The 17,396-nt window shown below is 50.2% G+C and overlaps 1 protein-coding gene across 1 annotated transcript in view; it reads right to left on the bottom strand.

The window, feature by feature from the left end:
- The window catches only part of SYT17 (synaptotagmin 17), a 70,624-nt gene that overhangs the window by 23,722 nt on the left and 29,506 nt on the right, over positions 1–17,396 (bottom strand). The window contains exons 6-7 of the mRNA XM_062179977.1: positions 8,145–8,265; positions 6,324–6,479 (exon numbers count right to left, since the gene is read on the bottom strand). Of these exons, the coding sequence (XP_062035961.1) occupies positions 6,324–6,479; positions 8,145–8,265 (277 nt within the window). The remainder of the gene's footprint in view (positions 1–6,323; positions 6,480–8,144; positions 8,266–17,396) is intronic.

Raw genomic sequence — 17,396 nt, 5'->3', positions numbered from 1 at the left:
ATGTATTAGGAGGGAGCACCCCCCCCCATTCAAATCCTAGTGGTTTATGAGAGGGAGACCAGAGAGATCAGATATTCCTCCCTACACATACACACACATCCTGCACCCTCCTTGTCTCTCTCCCTGTGATGCTCTGTGCCCCCTGGGACTCCGCCAGTGAGACGGCCTCCACCACATGAAGCCCCTAGACCTTGAACCAAAATATCGCCCTTTTCTTTACAAAGTAGCCTGCCTCAGGCCTTCTGTTACAGCAATGAAAAATGGACAGACACACCACTACAGTTGCCAGGTTTCCATGGCTGCCTGGCACTGGTCACTCCTGACGGGTCCTGCTTGAAGCCCATGCCCCCAGTCAGCCAGGCAGGATCTTCCATGCAGACCCCCAGCAGCTCGCTGGCTCCCAGGTTCAAGTACAAGGTCTGTCTCGGTTTCTGTTCTGGGGTAGAGCCCTGCCTGACCCCTCTCACTGGCTGCGACTCCCTGCTGATGAGCATCCTTCACCTCCTCTCACTCCCCAGGCAGGGTCGGGTACCTTTAGACCAGTCCTCAACTCAGTGGTTCCTGGCATGGTGCTGATGACCTTCGGTCTGTGCCCTCGCTAGGACTCAGTTCCATGAGATCCCAGGCCACGGCCATCTGGGTCTCTGCTGATTCCTTAGCATCTAGCAAAATGCCAGAGACAAAGCAGGTGCTCAAAAAGAAAAAAAAAATCAACCAGTAGGGACTGGCACTTGGATAGCTCCTCTGCAGGGGGCTGGATCCCACCCCCTAGCACCCCTGCCATCAGCAACACCCGACCAGGCACTGCCCCTTAACCGGGTCTGCCCTGGGAAGAGGAGGGAGACACGCCTCTCAGAGGGCCAGGAAGCCCCGGGAACCTAGGGGAAGTGGGAGGTGATAGAGGGCTAGAAGTGCCTGACGGGCACTTGGCTCCCTCTAACCTGGGGGCTCCCACAAACCTTCACCTCCAAGGAGGTGCACATTGGGAGGGAAGGGGCCAGGCAGGTGACCCGGCCTTCTTTCTTTTTTTTTGACAGGCAGAGTGGACAGTGAGAGAGAGAGACAGAGAGAAAGGTCTTCCTTTTTGCTGTTGGTTCACCCTCCAATGGCCGCTGTGGCCAGCTCATCGTGCTGATCCGAAGCCAGGAGCCAGGTGCTTCTCCTGGTCTCCCATGCGGGTGCAGGGCCCAAGGACTTGGGCCATCCTCCACTGCCTTCCCGGGCCACAGCAGAGAGCTGGCCTGGAAGAGGGGCAACCGGGATAGAATCTGGCCCCCCAACCGGGACTAGAACCCGGTGTGCCGGCGCCGCAAGGTGGAGGATTAGCCTGTTAAGCGCCGGCCCCGGCCTTCTTTCAGACGAGCCTCGAGGCTGCAAAAGATTGCACGGATCTGGTGTCTTTTGAGTAACACTAACAGCTAACACCGATGCAGCACAGCACTAAGACAGAAAGAATATCACAAAGAAGTTTAACCATTTGGGCTCAGACACAACTCACGCAAAGAAGTGTCAATGGCCCCAGTTTGCAGACGGGGAAGCTGAGGTAAAGAATAGGAAGGAAAGTGCCAAGATGACACAGCCGGTAAGTGGCAAACAGGAGCCCCAGCCCAGCACCTGACCCCTAACCACCAGGCTGTCCTCCCTCTCAGTGGCCTTTTCCCAAGAAGGAGGGGGGCCTGCCAGGCTCCCACACCTGCACCTGGCTCTTCTCAATGGCTCCAGGTCTATGCAGCTCTAGCTGCAATTTTTTTTGCTTATTAAAAAAAATAGCAAAATACATCTAATATAAAATGTTTTTAGGCAAACAACCCGGTGGCACTAATTACACTCACACTGTTGTGCCACGTTCCCTGCCCCCGGCCCCCTGCTACCCTCTGTTTTACACTCTGTCTCTGATGTTTTAAATCTTTTAATTTACTTGAGGGAGTGGGAGAGGAAGAAAAAGAGAGAGAAAGGAGAGCACAAGAGTGCTTCCATCTGCTGGATCACTCCCCAGATGCCTGGGAGCCAGGAGCTCAGTCCAGGTCTCCCAAGTGGGTGGCAGGGATCCAGCTATGTGATCCAGCCCCATTACCTCCCTAGGGTGTGTGTTAGCAGGAAGCTGGGGTCACAACCCAGCCAGGACGCGAGCCCAGGCACTCCCACGTGAGTGGTGGGCATCTTTGCCACCTGCTGGTCTCTATGATTTCTTTTCTTTTCTTTCTTTTTTTTGACAGAGTTAGTGAGAGAGAGAGAAAGAGAGAGAGACAGAGACAGAGAGAAAGGTCTTCCTTTGTCCGTTGGTTCACCCCCTAGGTGGCCACTACGGCCGGCACATGGCGGCGGCGCACTGCGCCGATCCAAAGCCGGGAGCCAGGTGCGCGTCTCCTGGTCTCCCATGGGGTGCAGGGCCCAAGGACTTGGGCCATCCTCCACTGCCTTGCTGGGCCACAGCAGAGAGCTGGACTAGAAGAGGAGCAACTGGGACAGAATCCAGCGCCCCAACCGGGACTAGAACCCTGGGTGCCAGCGCCGTAGGCAGAGGATTAGCCTAGTGAGCCGCGGCACCGGCCAGTCTCTATGATTTCTGACTACTATAGAGTCTCCAAACAGCATCACACACTACTTGTCCTTTTATGACTTATTTCACTCTGCACGACGCCTTCAAGGCTGACCATGCCATAGCATGTGTCAGAATCCCTCTGTTTTTAAAATGCCGGCTAATATTCCACTGGATATGTCAAAACACACCTGACGTGCTTGCCTCGGCAGCACATATACTAAAACTGGAACGATATGGGGATTAGTAGAACATGCAAATTCTTGAAGAGTTCCATATTTTCTTTTTTTTTAAGATTTATTTATCTATCTGAAAGTCAAAGTTACACAGAGAGAGGAGAGGCAGAGAGAGAGAGAGAGAGAGAGAGAGAGAGAGAGAGAGATTTTCCATCCAATGGTTCACTCCCTAATTGGCCACAATGGCCAGAGCTGCGCCAAGCCAAAGCCAGGAGCCAGGAGCTTCTTCTGGGTCTCCCACACAGGTGCAGGGGCCCAAGCATGTGGGCCATCTTCTACTGCTTTCCCAGGCCATAGCAGAGAGCTGGATCGGAAGTGGAGCAGCCGGGACTAGAACCGGCGCCTATATGGGATGCCTGCGCTTCAGGCCAGGGCATTAACCTGCTGCGCCACAGCGCTGGCCCCAAGAGTTCCATATTTTAAAAAAGCCACACCTGATGTTTTTCATCCACTCACCCATCCTCTCACCTGAATAGTCTCCGGACGTGAGCATATAGGTGTCAGGATGGGTCCTGCTTCCTGTTCTTTGCAGAATACCCTTTCTATCCCAAGACCCGGACATGCTGGGTCCTACGGGAATTCCATTTTCTATTTTCTAAAGCATTGTCATCAAATTGCATTTCCTTCCATCCTTCCACCCTTTTTATCTTCCCTACTTCCAGTGACAGCCCAGTCACCTCCCCTTGACACTGGTTCACTAAAACCTCCCTGAATTTCCCAGAATGCCGCTGGACCACGTGTCACTGTCTCAGGGGCTGAGAGGCAATTTCCCCCTTCTCTTCATCCTGCAGACATCACCTGACCGCGAACGACAGGAGACTCCTCATCCCACACAGGAAGGGAGCCGTTCAGAGGCCCACCCCGCCCGCTAATTACGGCTTTGACTGGAGACTCCTAGCAATGCTTAAATTGCAGCTCAACCCTACTGTGGATCTGCAGTGTTTGGAAACATGCTAATGGGCTGGGTTTCACAGCCTCAGCCTGGAGGTGACAGCTCTTTCCCTCCACGGGTGAAGAAAATAAGTCAGAACCTTACACACTCAAATTCAGGAGAACCGCAGCTTTGTCTACAGGTACAGTGGCTTGATCCACATTTCTTATTATCCCAGCTCTGGGTCCGAATCCTGACTGAGCATCAGAAGTAACTGGCGTGCTTTAAGAACAAACATACTCAGCCGGCGCCGCGGCTCACTAGGCTAATCCTCTGCTTTGCGGCGCCTGCACACCGGGTTCTAGTCCCAGTCGGGGCACCGATCCTGTCCCGGTTGCCCCTCTTCCACGCCAGCTCTCTGCTGTGGCCAGGGAGTGCAGTGGAGGATGGCCCAAGTTCTTGGGCCCTGCACCCCATGGGAGACTGGGATAAGCACCTGGCTCCTGCCATCGGAACAGCGCGGTACGCCTACCGCGGCGGCCATTGGAGGGTGAACCAACGGCAAAAAGGAAGACCTTTCTCTCTCTCTCTCTCTCTCTCTCACTGTCCACTCTGCCTGTCAAAAAAAAAAAAAAAGAAGAACATACATACTCAAGGCTCGGTGCTGTGGCACAGTGAGTTAAAGCCCCAGACTGCAGTGCAAGCAACCTATGTGGGCGCAGGTTCGAATCCTGGCTGCTCTACTTCCAATTCAGCCCTCTGCTATGGCCTGGAAAAACACTGGAAGATGGCCCAAATCCTTGGGCCTCTGAACCCATGTAGGAAACCTGAAAGAAGTTCCTGGCTCCTGGCTTAGGATTGGCTCAGCTCTGGCCATTGCGGCCATTTGGGGAGTGAATCAGTGGATGGAAGATCTCTCTCTCTCTCTCTCTCTCTATCTCCCTCTCTGTAACTCTACCTTTCAAATAAATAAAATAAATCTTTAGGGGCCGGCGCTTTAGCGTAGTGGGTAAAGTTGTCGCCCGTAGTGCAGGCATCCCATACGGGCACCAGTTCGAGTCCTGGCTGCTCCACTTCCGATCCAGCTCCCTGCTGTGGCCTGGGAAAGCAATAGAGGATGGCTCAAGTCCTTGGGCCCCTGCACCCATGTGGGAAACACGGAAGAAGCTCCTGGCTTCAGATTGGCGCAGCTCTGGCCGTTGCAGCCAACAGGGGAGTGAACCAGCGGATGGAAGACTATTCTTTCTCTCTCTGCCTCTCCTCTCTCTGTGTAACTCTGACTTTCAAATAAACAAATAAATCTTTAAAAAATAAAATAAATCTTTAATAAAAAAAGAGAATGTACAGACTCAGCAGCTGGCATGGCAGGTTAAGCCACCACTTATGACACTGGCATCCCAGATCAGAGTGCTGGTTTGAGTCTTGGCTACTCCACTTCCAAGTCAGCTCCCTGCTAATGTGCCTAGAAAAGCAGCAGGTGGGCCAGCACCATGGCTCACTAGGCTAATCCTCCACCTGCGGCACTGGCACCCCAGGTACTAGTCCCGGTTGGGGCACCGGATTCTGTCCCAGTTGCTCCTCTTCCAGTCCAGCTTTCTGCTGTGGCCGGGGAAGGCAGTGGAGGATGGCCCAAGTGCTTGGGCCCTGCACCTGCATGGGAGACTAGGGGAAGCGCCTGGCTCCTGGTTTCGGATCGGTGCAGTGCTGGCTGTAGCGGCCACTTGGGGGGTGAACCAACGGAAGACCTTTCTCTCTGTCTCTCTCTCTCACTATCCACTCTGCCTGTCAAAAAAAAAAAAAAAAAAAGCTTCTGTACTCCTATTTTTCTGGGGAGGGGTCTCTAGCATTTTTAAATTTTGGAGGGATTTGTTGGGCAGCGATAGATAAGTGATACACCACAGAAACAACAGGTTCAATCACAGCCTGGGAAGATGGGCTAAATTCCATGTGCCAGTGGTCCTGAAGCTGCTACTTACATCCCATAAGCCCTGGGATGCCTTTCAACACCCTCCTCCGTGACCTAGGCGACCCTGTTTTCTCACATGCTTCTTTGTTAACTGTAAGCTATGTAACTCATCAGCATCGTTGTCATCAAAGCCAACGGAGTGAGTACTTCCTAATCTAAGTACTAATACTACCTATGCTAAGCACTAATACTACCTAGGCCAAGTACTAATACTACCTATGCTAAATACTAATACTACCTATGCTAAGCACTAATGCTACATATGCTAAATACTAATACTTCCTAAGCTAAGTACTAATGCTACCCATGCTAAGTACTAATACTACCTATGCTAAATACTAATACTTCCTAAGCTAAGTACTAATACTACCTAAGGACTGCTCCCAAGTCATGGATCATTTCCTCTTTACAACACTCTGTGCCACAGAGACTATTATTGTCCACATTTTACAGATAAGGAAACCGAGGCTCAGGTGAGTTAAGAACTTGCCTTCGGTTACTACACAGCTGTGCCAGGAAATCTGGCTTCAGGGCCCACATTCGTCACAATTACGTTGCACGGTTCTGCGACTCTCACACAAGTTCACAGATGGCCACTGAACACCGGCCATGAAGCTCTCAAATACAAGGCTCTCTCCAGAGGCCTTTTGTCTTGAGGCGCCTTCTGTCTCCATGATGTGCCTCCCCCAGGGCTCCTGGCACGCCACCTACCTGTAAACACTAGGCTGGCGTTTTCCAGTTCTTCCTGGGGCACTTTGAAGCTGAAGGATTCATTGTAGAAGGGATCGATTGTGCCTCTTAAGAAGGAGGTCTTCTTGGTTTTCACAAGCTTGAGTCCATGCACCAGCTGGATTTTCACAAAGGGGTCTGAAAATGGGACAAAGCATCACAGAACGTTAGACACCATCAGACCCAAATCCTCTGTCCAGCCTCCATCCATCTCTCAGTCCATGCATCCATCCACTGATCCACCATCCATCCATGATCCACCATCCATCTCTCAGTCCATGCATCCATCCACTGATCCACCATCCATCCATGATCCACCATCCATCCGCTGATCCACCACCCATCTGCTGATCCACCATCCATCCTTTAGGTGACTGATCCACCCATAAATTCCTTATTCTTTGATCCACCCATTCAGATATCCATCCAAATTCCCCATCATCCAAGCATCTTTTCATCTTCACATTTGTCATCAGTCCATCCATTGAGTCACTGATCCATCCACCCATCCATCCATCAGCCCAAGCAGCCACGCCTCCTCTCATTGATTCATTCCCCCATCAATCTGTCTACTGCTCATTCATCATTTTCTCATCCATCTGCTTATCCATTCATCCCTTTCTCTGTTCCTTCAGCCACCTGATACTTATGGAACTCCTCCCATCTGTTAGGTGCTGTGTTCACCGTACACATGAGAAAACTGAAGACTCAAGATGAGAAATGATTTGCTTAAGACCAGATGGAGAGGCTGTCCCAGCTACCTGAGGACTCCCATTATCACGTCAGTGAGCCCATCTACAGGAGAATATAGATGGTATAATTATAACTATCATTCTCCAGTCACACTATAATGGGATTCCTGTACTTTATCCACTTTAGTATCTGTTTAAACAAACCAACGAGATGAATATTATTAATGTGTCCATTTCTGAGATGGCAAAGTTGAGGCACATGGAGGCATCCTGGGGGTAAAATAACTTCTCTAAGGCCACATTATTTGCAAGCTGTGAAACTGAGATTTTGTTCCAGGCAGCCTGACATCAGAAGCCTTAATCACTTTATCAAACTGACTCTCCTATTGTGGCATGTCTGAAATTCTCCAGCCTCGATACATTCCTGTCAGTGGTCCCTCGGAAACCTCTATTTTTGTAATGTGGCTTTTGAGGCTGTGAGGTATCTTCTAGCTTCAGCTGTCACCTTATAGAAAAGTAATTTATTTTTGCTATTGCACTTAGAAAAGGCAGCATTTCTAGCACTATGCGGAGGGGATCCAGGGACCATGGCTGCTTTCACAACAATATCTCCAGATGGAACGGAATCTGCTCTGTTTTATTATAAGTCATGTTGGAATTGGTTTTTCTATAAATCAGACACTAAATACAACAGTCATTTCAGAGCTAGGATTTATAAAGATTCATGGCACACATGAAGTGGGCTGTGAACAAACCTTCATGCTTGTGTGTGGGCCGCCATGCTGTCTCTGCACACTATCGCCACCTGGAGCATACTGTCTTTATTGCAGACACAGTGTTTGGAAAGGCAAAAGAACTTCCTCCCACTCTAGGTTTTTGGTAGCACACCAATCAATCCCACCAATCAATCCCAGTCAATTCCACCAATTCAAACAGGGTTCCTGCTTCACCCTAAGAATCACCTAAGGACTTATTTTCTCTCTTGAGCTGGCAGCCTAGTTCTGGATGCTGTACACTGCCCCAGGTATCATCAGTGGTACCCAGGATGCAGTCCCCTGAACACACGCAGGTGCCCCATTCACGATGTGGAGGGGAGGGGATGGCACTGTACCTGACCCTTGGCTCACATCCGTCTGAAGAAGCTGCTTGGCTCGAATGACATCAACATTCAGTCGCCCAGCACTCGGGAGGTAATTCAGAGACAGGAGCAGCTCCCCCAGCTCCACCTCGTTCTGCGGGGAGAGGAGATGTTCAGGAACAACTTTCCTTGTTCTTTTGTTCCCTCTGTACCCCTCGTGCAGCTCACAAATGAACTGCTGGTGGGGAGATTAGCTGACAGTGGGTGCCTCCTCTTCTTCTTTTAGCCTCTGCCTCCAATTATCTTCATCCATCTAGCTCAGAAAGTTTTTTCTGCTCTTACAATGTTTAACAGCAACAGCAAAAGTAGCCGTAATAAAAAATAAATGCAATATGCCATGTTCTATGCTAAGTACCTGATATGTGATTAATTTAATCTTCATATTAAGCCTCTAATGTAGTAGTATTAGCCCCATTTAACAGATGGGAAGACTAAGCTCAGAGTGCTTTAAATAACATGTCCAAGGCCATCCATCTGGAAAGAGGCGGAGCTGGCCATTGGCGCCAGTGAGGCTGACTCCAGGTGCTCTGACCACTATGCTACGGGATCCCCAGCAGGCAGAATACCCTGCAAAGTCACTCTCTGGGTAAGAACTCTGTTCTCGACACACAGCCCATGACAGAGCCTATGCTTCTAGCCCGTCAAGGCAGGACTTGACACTGTTATATCCCTTGTTGGAAAGCACTGACCAAGGCCCCTGTCAACACTCCCACGCTTGCAGAAAATCCACACAAGCACCAAGTGCACAACTCCACACTGCCAAGTTCCTAAACAAGAGCAGCTGCCCTCCCTACCATCTGCTCCTTTTCAAAAAATGATAGAAATTATACAAATTTGCCAGCGTAACATCTCCCCACATAGCCATCACTCAGCTTTAAGCACTGTCACCGTTTTGCTCAATGATGTTTCACACATACCTATATTTGTAAAAAAAATGTTAGCTGAATATTTAAAAATAGGTTCTAAACATGGTGTCAGTTTCATTTGAGTCCCGGCTGCTCTGCTTCCGATCCAGCTCCCTGCTAACGCGCCAGGGTAAATCAGTAAAAGATGATCCAAGTCCTTGGGCCTCCAACACCCACATGGGAGACCAGGATGGAGTTTCTGGACTCCTGGCTTCAATATGGCCCAGCTCTGGCCATTGTGGCCATTTGAATGTGAACCAGCAGATGGAAAATCTTTCTATTACTCTGCCTTTCAAGTGAATAAATACATCTTTAAAAAATATCTTACATAGAACATACAGTGTGCCCTCCCTCTCTGCAGGTTCTGCCTCCACAGACACCAAGCACCACAGAGTCAAAGCATTTGAAGAAGAAATCACACCCATACTGAACAAGTACAGACCGCTTGTCTTGCCATCCTTCCCTAAACAATAAGTGCAACAAGGATTTACATGGCAGTTACAGGGTATCAGGGTGTTATAACACATCTGGAGGGGCCAGCGCTGTGGCGCAGTGGGATAAAGCCCTGGCCTGCAGTGCCGGCATCCCATATGGGTGCTGGTTCTAGTCCCGTATGCTCCACTTCCAATCTAGCTCTCTGCTATGGCCTGGGAAAGCAGTAGAAGATGGCCCACATGCTTGGGCCCCTGCACCCATGCGGGAGTCTTGGAAGAAGCTCCTGGCTCCCGGCTTCAGATTGGCGCAGCTCTGGCCGTTGCGACCAATTGGGGAGTGAACCATCAGATGGAAGACCTCTCTCTTTCTCTCTGCCCCTCTTCTCTCTATATAACTCTGACTTTCAAATAAACCAATAAATCTTAAAAAACAAAATAACACATCTGGAGATGATTACAGTCTACAGAAGCCCCTATCCACGTGGAAATCCTTCCACGGGAGACGAGAACTGAGATGGCCTTTGTCATTCCCCGTAACAATAATGATCCAACTTAATGTTCAGAGGACAGTGAGCAAAAGAGAGATCATGCAGGAGAAATGTGGTTGGGCTTATCGCTCCCATTTTCACAGGAAACGGGTTATAGGAAGCAAACACATACATCCAGACTTTTCTAGTAAGTGTTAGTATAGGGACGCCTAGTCACTTGTCTCAGACTGTTAACTCCTGGCATAGAAAGAAAACATAACATCTACAGAAAGATGTGCACTGATTCTATGCAAACATCACCCCTTTAAGGGACTGGTGCTTCCTTGGATTTTGGTGTTCTTGGTGGTGACCTGGGGAGTCCCTGGACCAATCCCCTGAGGTTGTTGAGGGATGACTGCATTTGAAACTTAAAATATGCATTAAAAAGGAAAGCAGGACAACTAGAGAGGGTGAGAGGGGCGAGTGGTAGGGCACACTAGGGGGTGAGAGGTGAGCTTTGCACAGAGTGAAGCAGAAACCTTGGGAAATGGGGAGGGGACTCACAGGCCAAGGGGGCAGCCAGTGTAAGGCAGGGAGGAGTCAGCAGAAGCAAGGCCACTGTGGCTGGAGTGCAGCAGAAGGTTCTAGACACGTCCATGGGAGCCAAAGGAGGATGCCCAGGGGCTGCCCCGGGGGGGAGTCTGCCGGAACCCAGCGCCTCATGGGAATTGTAGAAGGCAGGCAAGGGCACCTCCTGAGCCCTGAACCCCCAATGTCCTCCCTGCAGCCTTCAAGAGTGGACAGAGCTGCTGTTCCCCTCCCCCACACCATGGATCAGCTCCCTGGAGTCCAGAATGAGTCCATCGGAGAAGAGCCAAGCTCTTTCGCTCCTCCTCCTTCCTTCCCTCCGTGGGCTGCGAGCTCACTGCCTCACCGCCCACCCACCCACCCACCCAACACCACAGCTTTCCTGTTGTATTTTTCCAGCAAAGCCTTCCCATTGATCCGGCCGCTCTCTCCGCCTCATCTTGAGAGTGATCAATTTGCAAGTCGGGAACAGATGGCAGAAAATAGAGGGCTGATTGAGCAGTATTGATGGGTGAGCTGATTCTCCTAACAGACATTCATCCTTACTGGATCCTGGGTACCGGGCACATCATGACCCTTACTGCAAATCTAGAGTGAGAAATCCCCGCGGGCCACCGTCGGCCCCGTCCCAGGTGTGAGAAGGCTGCCTTTCATCTCATCCGTCCAGACACTCCAGGGGTTTCCATCTCACAGGGGAGGGAATCTAGGCTTACAGACACTGGGCGATTGTTTGAGATCATATCACAACTCTAAAAAGAAGATTTCAACTCAGCCGCCCCATGCTCTCACACCACGTTGCTGGCAATGAAGGCACAGTTGCAGATGTTGAGAAATTCAGTTTTTGAAAGGACAGAAGGGAAGACAAGAAAACAAATAAAAAATTTCAGGGGCTGTGCAGCCACTCGAATGACCACAATAAAAAGAAACACACACATACAATCAGGAAATAATGAGTGTTGGTGAGGAAGTGGAGAAATCGGAACCGCTGTGTGGGGCTGGTGGGAATGGCAAGTGGTAAGCAGTGTGGCAGTTCCCCCAAAGGTTACACAGAGCCACCACGGGAGCCAACGAGTCCACTCCTCGCTATACATCTAAGAGAAGAGAAAACATAAACTTAGACTTGAATGTTCACAACAGCATTCTCACACAGCCCGAGAGTGGAAACAACCCAAATGTCCATCAACACATGGATGAGCAAAACATGGCCAATCTATACAACATAGTGACATCGGTGACAAAAAGAAGGAGACTACAATGCAGAGGAACCTCAAAAACATACTAAGTTGGGGCCACCATTTGGGCTAGTGGTTAAGACATCTGGATCCCCATGTCCAACTCCCAGCTGTGGCTCTGGCTTCCAGCATCCTGCTAACCTAGGAAGGCAGCAGGTGATAGCCTAAGTAATTAAGTCCCTACCACCCACATGGGAGACCTGGATTGAGCTCCCAGCTCCTGGCTTCAGCCTCAGCCCTGCCCTGGCCATCATGGTCATTTGGGGAGTGAACCAGAGGATGCCAGCTCTCTGTCTCTCAAGCAAATAAATAAACATTAAAAAAATGCTACATGAGGCCAGCGCCATGGCTTAACAGGCTAATCCTCTGCCTTGCGGCGCCGGCACACCGGGTTCTAGTCCCGGTCGGGGCGCCGGATTCTGTCCTGGTTGCCCCTCTTCCAGGCCAGCTCTCTGCTATGGCCCGGGAAGGCAGTGGAGGACGGCCCAAGTCCTTGGGCCCTGCACCCGCATGGGAGACCGGGAGAAGCTCCTGGCTCCTGGCTTCAGATCAGCATGATGCGCCGGCCGCAGTGGCCATTGGAGGGTGAACCAACGGCAAAAAGGAAGACCTTTCTCTCTGTCTCTCTCTCTCACTATCCACTCTGCCTGTCCAAAAAAAAAAAAAAAAAAAAAAGCTACATGAAAGAAGCTAGATGTAACAGATGACACAGTGTACATTATCCTTACGAAATATACAGGATAGAGACCAAATGCAGATCTGTGGGTGCCAGGGAAATACTGTGGGAGAAGGGGAAGTATAGAGTGGCCGTTAAGTAGGCACAGGGTCTCCATTGGGCAATGGAAATGTTTTGGAATTAGAGGTGATGGTGGCTCACCATTGAGGATGTAATAAGTGCCTCTGAATTGTACACTTTTAATTGACTGAATTTTTTCTACTTGAGTTTCACCTCAATTTAAAAATATAATAGAGTCTAAGTGCTGATGAGCCTTGTGCACTGGATCCAAGACACTCCTATTCGTAAGAGAGATGAGGGCAGAGAAGGCTTCCTGGAGGAGGAGGTATCTGAGTTAACCTCCAAAGAGAAGATTTTGCCCAGCAAACATTGCAGGGAAGGGCACTCCGTGTGGATAGAACAGGAGGAAGGAACCCTTCACTGTAGCCCAAGTACCCTGGGCGGCTCTGACCTTGAAATTCTCCATCTCATAATGAGGTCCCAAGTAACTGACTATGAACAATAGTGAAACACTACTTGGATTTTAAAAACCAGTTCATGAGAATTCTCCTTACAAATGACCTTACACTCATTTGCTTTCCAGGCTTCTTGTATTGTTAAGTTGGAAAGAAAATGAAGACTTCCCTGGGGGGCCCAGCAGGTGTGTGCTCCAGCCCCCCCCCCCAGAAGCAGGTGGGCCCCTCCCCTCTAGCTCCACTTCAAATAAAGGAGAGAGAAAATATTTTTGATGAGAATTGACATTTCAGCAATAATACCAAAGTAACTGTTGAGAAATCTCAATGAGCACTGGAATTTTCAGTAGAAAATTGATATTATCTTGAATGACATAGGGTATGAGGCTCCGTAGTTTTCAGGGCTTAGAGTCTCAAGATCTCATCCTGACCCAGCCGTGCAGAAAGTGGAAAATCCCCACTCCACTCAGGGCCTCTGCCCCAGCAGGCAGGGCACCGCGAATGGCACCATTCACTCAGACCCAGAGGGCAAAGCATTCCTGGAAGATTCCTGGATTGGTGTCTTCCAGTCCCTCTTCTCCACAAATAGCTGATGCTAAATTGATTTTTAATTTAAATTTATTTATTTGAGAAACAGAGAGAAAGCTTCCATATGCTGGTTTACTTCCCCGATGCCCACCGTAGCAGGGGCTGAGCTGGGTCACAGTTGGACACTGGGAATGCAATCCAGGTCTCCCATATGGGTGGCAGGGAACCCAACTCTTTGAGCTATCACCTGCTGCCTCCAAAGGTGCACATTATTAGGGAGGCAAAGTCAGGAGCTGGAGCTGGGTATCGAACCTATGCACTTCAATGCGAGATGTGAGTTCCTTCACCACCACGCCTGTCCCTGATGCTGAATGTAAAAGCTGCAAGCAGACAGCTGATACATCATTTGGGATGTGGGCACAGAGAGTGGACCACCTAGTCCAGTACCTCCTCAACCTGTGCCCGCCCCAGGAGGTTCATGAAATTACTGGTGATCTTTGTGGATACCCCTGGACTGTTGACACCTTGGACCTGCAGCACCTCGGGCAATTCTGACCATATCTGGAGATGGTTTTCGTTGTCACAACTGAAGGGGGAGGGAAGTGCTACTGGCATCCAGTGGCAGAGGCCAGGGGTGTTCCCAGACATCGTGCAAGGTGCAGAAGACAAAGGACAGCGTCCCCTCCCCCAACAAAGAGTGATCAACAATGGCAACGCTGAGAAGTCCTGGAGGAAACCTGTGAGTCTTGGGATGAGTCACCCTTTTCTCTTACATACGATTCTACCCTGGACAAGTTGTTAATGGGAAGTGAAGACTGAACAGTGCCTCAGCTGGGTCTGTCTCTCTTCTCCCCCACACCTGAAAAGCTCACAGCAGCAGCTGCAAACCAGAGCCTGCAAAGATCGAGCTTGGATTTCTTCCTCCTGCCTCCCCCTAAGCCTTCCTTCCCTGCTGCAAGGCAGAAATCCAAGTGCCAAATTCACAAACCATCGCGGGGAGGGGGCTCAGCTGTCCCGAGGAGAACGTGTCCCTCCTTCCGGGGGGGACCTTCAGCTCAGCAGGGCCTCCTTCTCTGAACAGTACGGTCAGCCGAGGCTGGGATGTCCAAGGGGAAATCATTTAGCACAACACCCTAGGTTTATAAAAGAATGATGGCACCACAGCATCTTGCATTCTCCCGTCTCAAACCCTCCTTCCCTCTTAGAACAAAACCCGAAGTACTCGGCCTGGTCTACCTCCGCTCTATGTACCTCAACGCTATCCTCCTTCTGGGCGGGGTCATTCTTTGTTGCAAGGAGCTACCCCGTGCAGGACAGGATGCTTAACTGGACGCCATAATGCTGACAACCCAAAACAACATCCAAACATGGCGAATGTCCCCGGGGGGCAAAATCACCCCCACTGAGACCCACTAGTCTCTAAGAATCTACAAGGATCTAAATGATTGAACCTCTGTCTATCTGGGACTTGACCCACAAACTACATCTGCCATCTTTCTTTCCCTTCAAAACACAAGAGCACACCCGCCCCCCCCCGCCCCCCCCCCCCCCCCCCCCGAGCTTGGACCTGCTGCTCCATCTCCATTCAAATCTCAACTCAAACATCCCTACCTCAAGTCAACCTTCTGTTACCCACGGACTGAGGACAGCGCCTGCCTCCATCACTTTGGATCACAAAATCATCTTGTTTGCTTTTCTTCTGTCCTCACCTGAGGTTTTCTTGGTCCTCATAAAGGCAAGGACAGTGCCCAAGCTGTCCCCCACCCTACAGACAGCCCCTGACATAGGAGGATCGCGTTTTACAGTGCTGCAAAAGCATATGCTGCCCGTAAGAAATCATACCTGGGGCTCTGAGCTTTGACTCTTCCCCAGGGCTGGGATAGGCGGTTGGGTGTTCTTGTGTGATGCCGGGGGGCAGCAGGAGCCAACACATGAGATAACAAGGGGAAACAACATCCTACATTGCTGTGTGTCTCTGCTGTGATGCAGCGTGGGATAGGCGGATTCGATGGGTTTTTGACATACGATGTTTTCCGTTTACGATGGGTTTGCCAAGACACAACCCCACCACACACTGAAGATCATCTCAATGCATAGCCCCTGGGTGACAACTTCAACCCAGATGACCCCAGGAGCAACTCAGGCAGCCCCAGCATGGAGACTGAGTGAGTGGTACACGGTCCCCTAGGGGTGCTCAGCGGGATGCCTGCCCTGCCTCTCCCGCTGAGGTGGGATGGGAGGAGGAGCTGGGTGACTGGTGTCCTTTCTGCTTCTCCTTCTCCCCTTTGGAGGCGGTATCACAAATAAGCAGATCCCGTTTCCTTTTTTATAAAAGCCTGATGAGCTTAATTTGGTCAAACCACATGGGGTGGGCGAGGGAGAACCCAAATAGCCCATCTGTGAATTACTCAAATGAATCCAGAAGCCCTTGGGAGCACCAGCAAGGTGTGTACTGGGCAGTGCCCAGGGCAAAGGTTTTCTCTCCCTCACCCCCACCCCCGTCCCCGTCCCCCGTGCCTCTGAACACAGTCAAGTTCTCATCAGTAAAAAGAAAACCATCTGGGACAAAAGACATTTCCTGGGGGGGGGGGGAGCCCAGCTCCCCTCCCTCCGGACTCCTCCTTTGAACTGCTTCTACAAGGCACTTCCACGCTCTCTCCTAGCGAGGCTGCCAGGGGTGCACCCAACATGCAACCCTGCCCAAACACAGCCATGCTTGCTGCCCTTGGCCTCCGTGCCCCTGGGCCAGGGGAGCCCTTTGTCTCTAGATTTACTGCACAATTAAAATAGGAACAGATTTTCTTAAAGGAAAAAAATCTACCCATAATTCTAACACTGCACATTTCACTGAACATGTTCTTCCCCCTCCACAAAGCTTTCGATTCCGGAGTCCTTGCAAATACAACAGTGCAAAAACAATATTTGTGTAGCTGCACTGATGGCACAGGCATATTCTGACACTCTTTTTTTAAAACCTTACGGTTTACCGTATTACTACCTAGAGGTAGACATTATATGTATCATTATACATACATATTTACATATATAAATATACATAAGACTACTTTTAAAAGTTTGTGGAGGATCAAATTAAAAGATATACTTATTTTGGTGCCAAAAAGTGTTTAAATTCCTAAGTAGCTTTTTCATACTATGAATTTTCCATGAACTGTAAAAAATTATTTATTTGAGAGGCAGCAGAGAGACAGAGAGAAGCACCCCCATCAGCTGGTTCCCTTCCCAGATGTCTGTAATGCACAGGGCTGGGCTGGAACTCCATCCAGGTCTCCCCTGTGAGTGGCAGGAACTCGATACCTGAGCCGTCCCCTGCTGCCTCCCAGGGCACACTTGAGCAGGAAGCCGGAACCAGGAACACAGCCATGACCTGAACTCAGGCATCCTGGTGTGGCATGCAGGTGTCTTGACTGTTAGGACAAGCGCCTGCTCCCACGAACTTTCTGAAGATCCCCTTGCATCCCTGCGTACCTGGAGTCGCTTCGGTGTATGGTGTGAGGTAAGGCTCTGGTTTTATTTTTGAGGCAGTGACCACCTGTTCTCCTGTCTTCTTGCCCCACAGGCTATCAGCTCACAGAGGGTAGTGACCTGACTCTTCTCCATCTCAGCAGATCTGGCTAAGGGAAACGTTTGCTTATGTCCTGTGTAGGGCTCTACACCTTCCAGGAAAGCTTTGAGAGCAGCTGGCTCTTTTGATGTTGGAGAGTTTATGTTTCAGACTCAATGGCCATCCAGATTCAATCAACCTCCATTGGATGCACTTGAGCATCTCATGAGGGTGAGATGGATTGTACCTGAACTTGGGCTTCCAGTGAGTGTCTTGTTGCAGACAGGGTTGGGCAGAGATAGCTTTAGAACTTGCAACATT

The sequence above is a fragment of the Lepus europaeus genome, chromosome 21 (assembly GCF_033115175.1).
Source record: "Lepus europaeus isolate LE1 chromosome 21, mLepTim1.pri, whole genome shotgun sequence".
Taxonomy (NCBI): Eukaryota; Metazoa; Chordata; class Mammalia; order Lagomorpha; family Leporidae; genus Lepus; species Lepus europaeus.
Note: the sequence above shows the minus strand (reverse complement) of the source record. Positions and strands in the feature narration are given on the sequence as shown.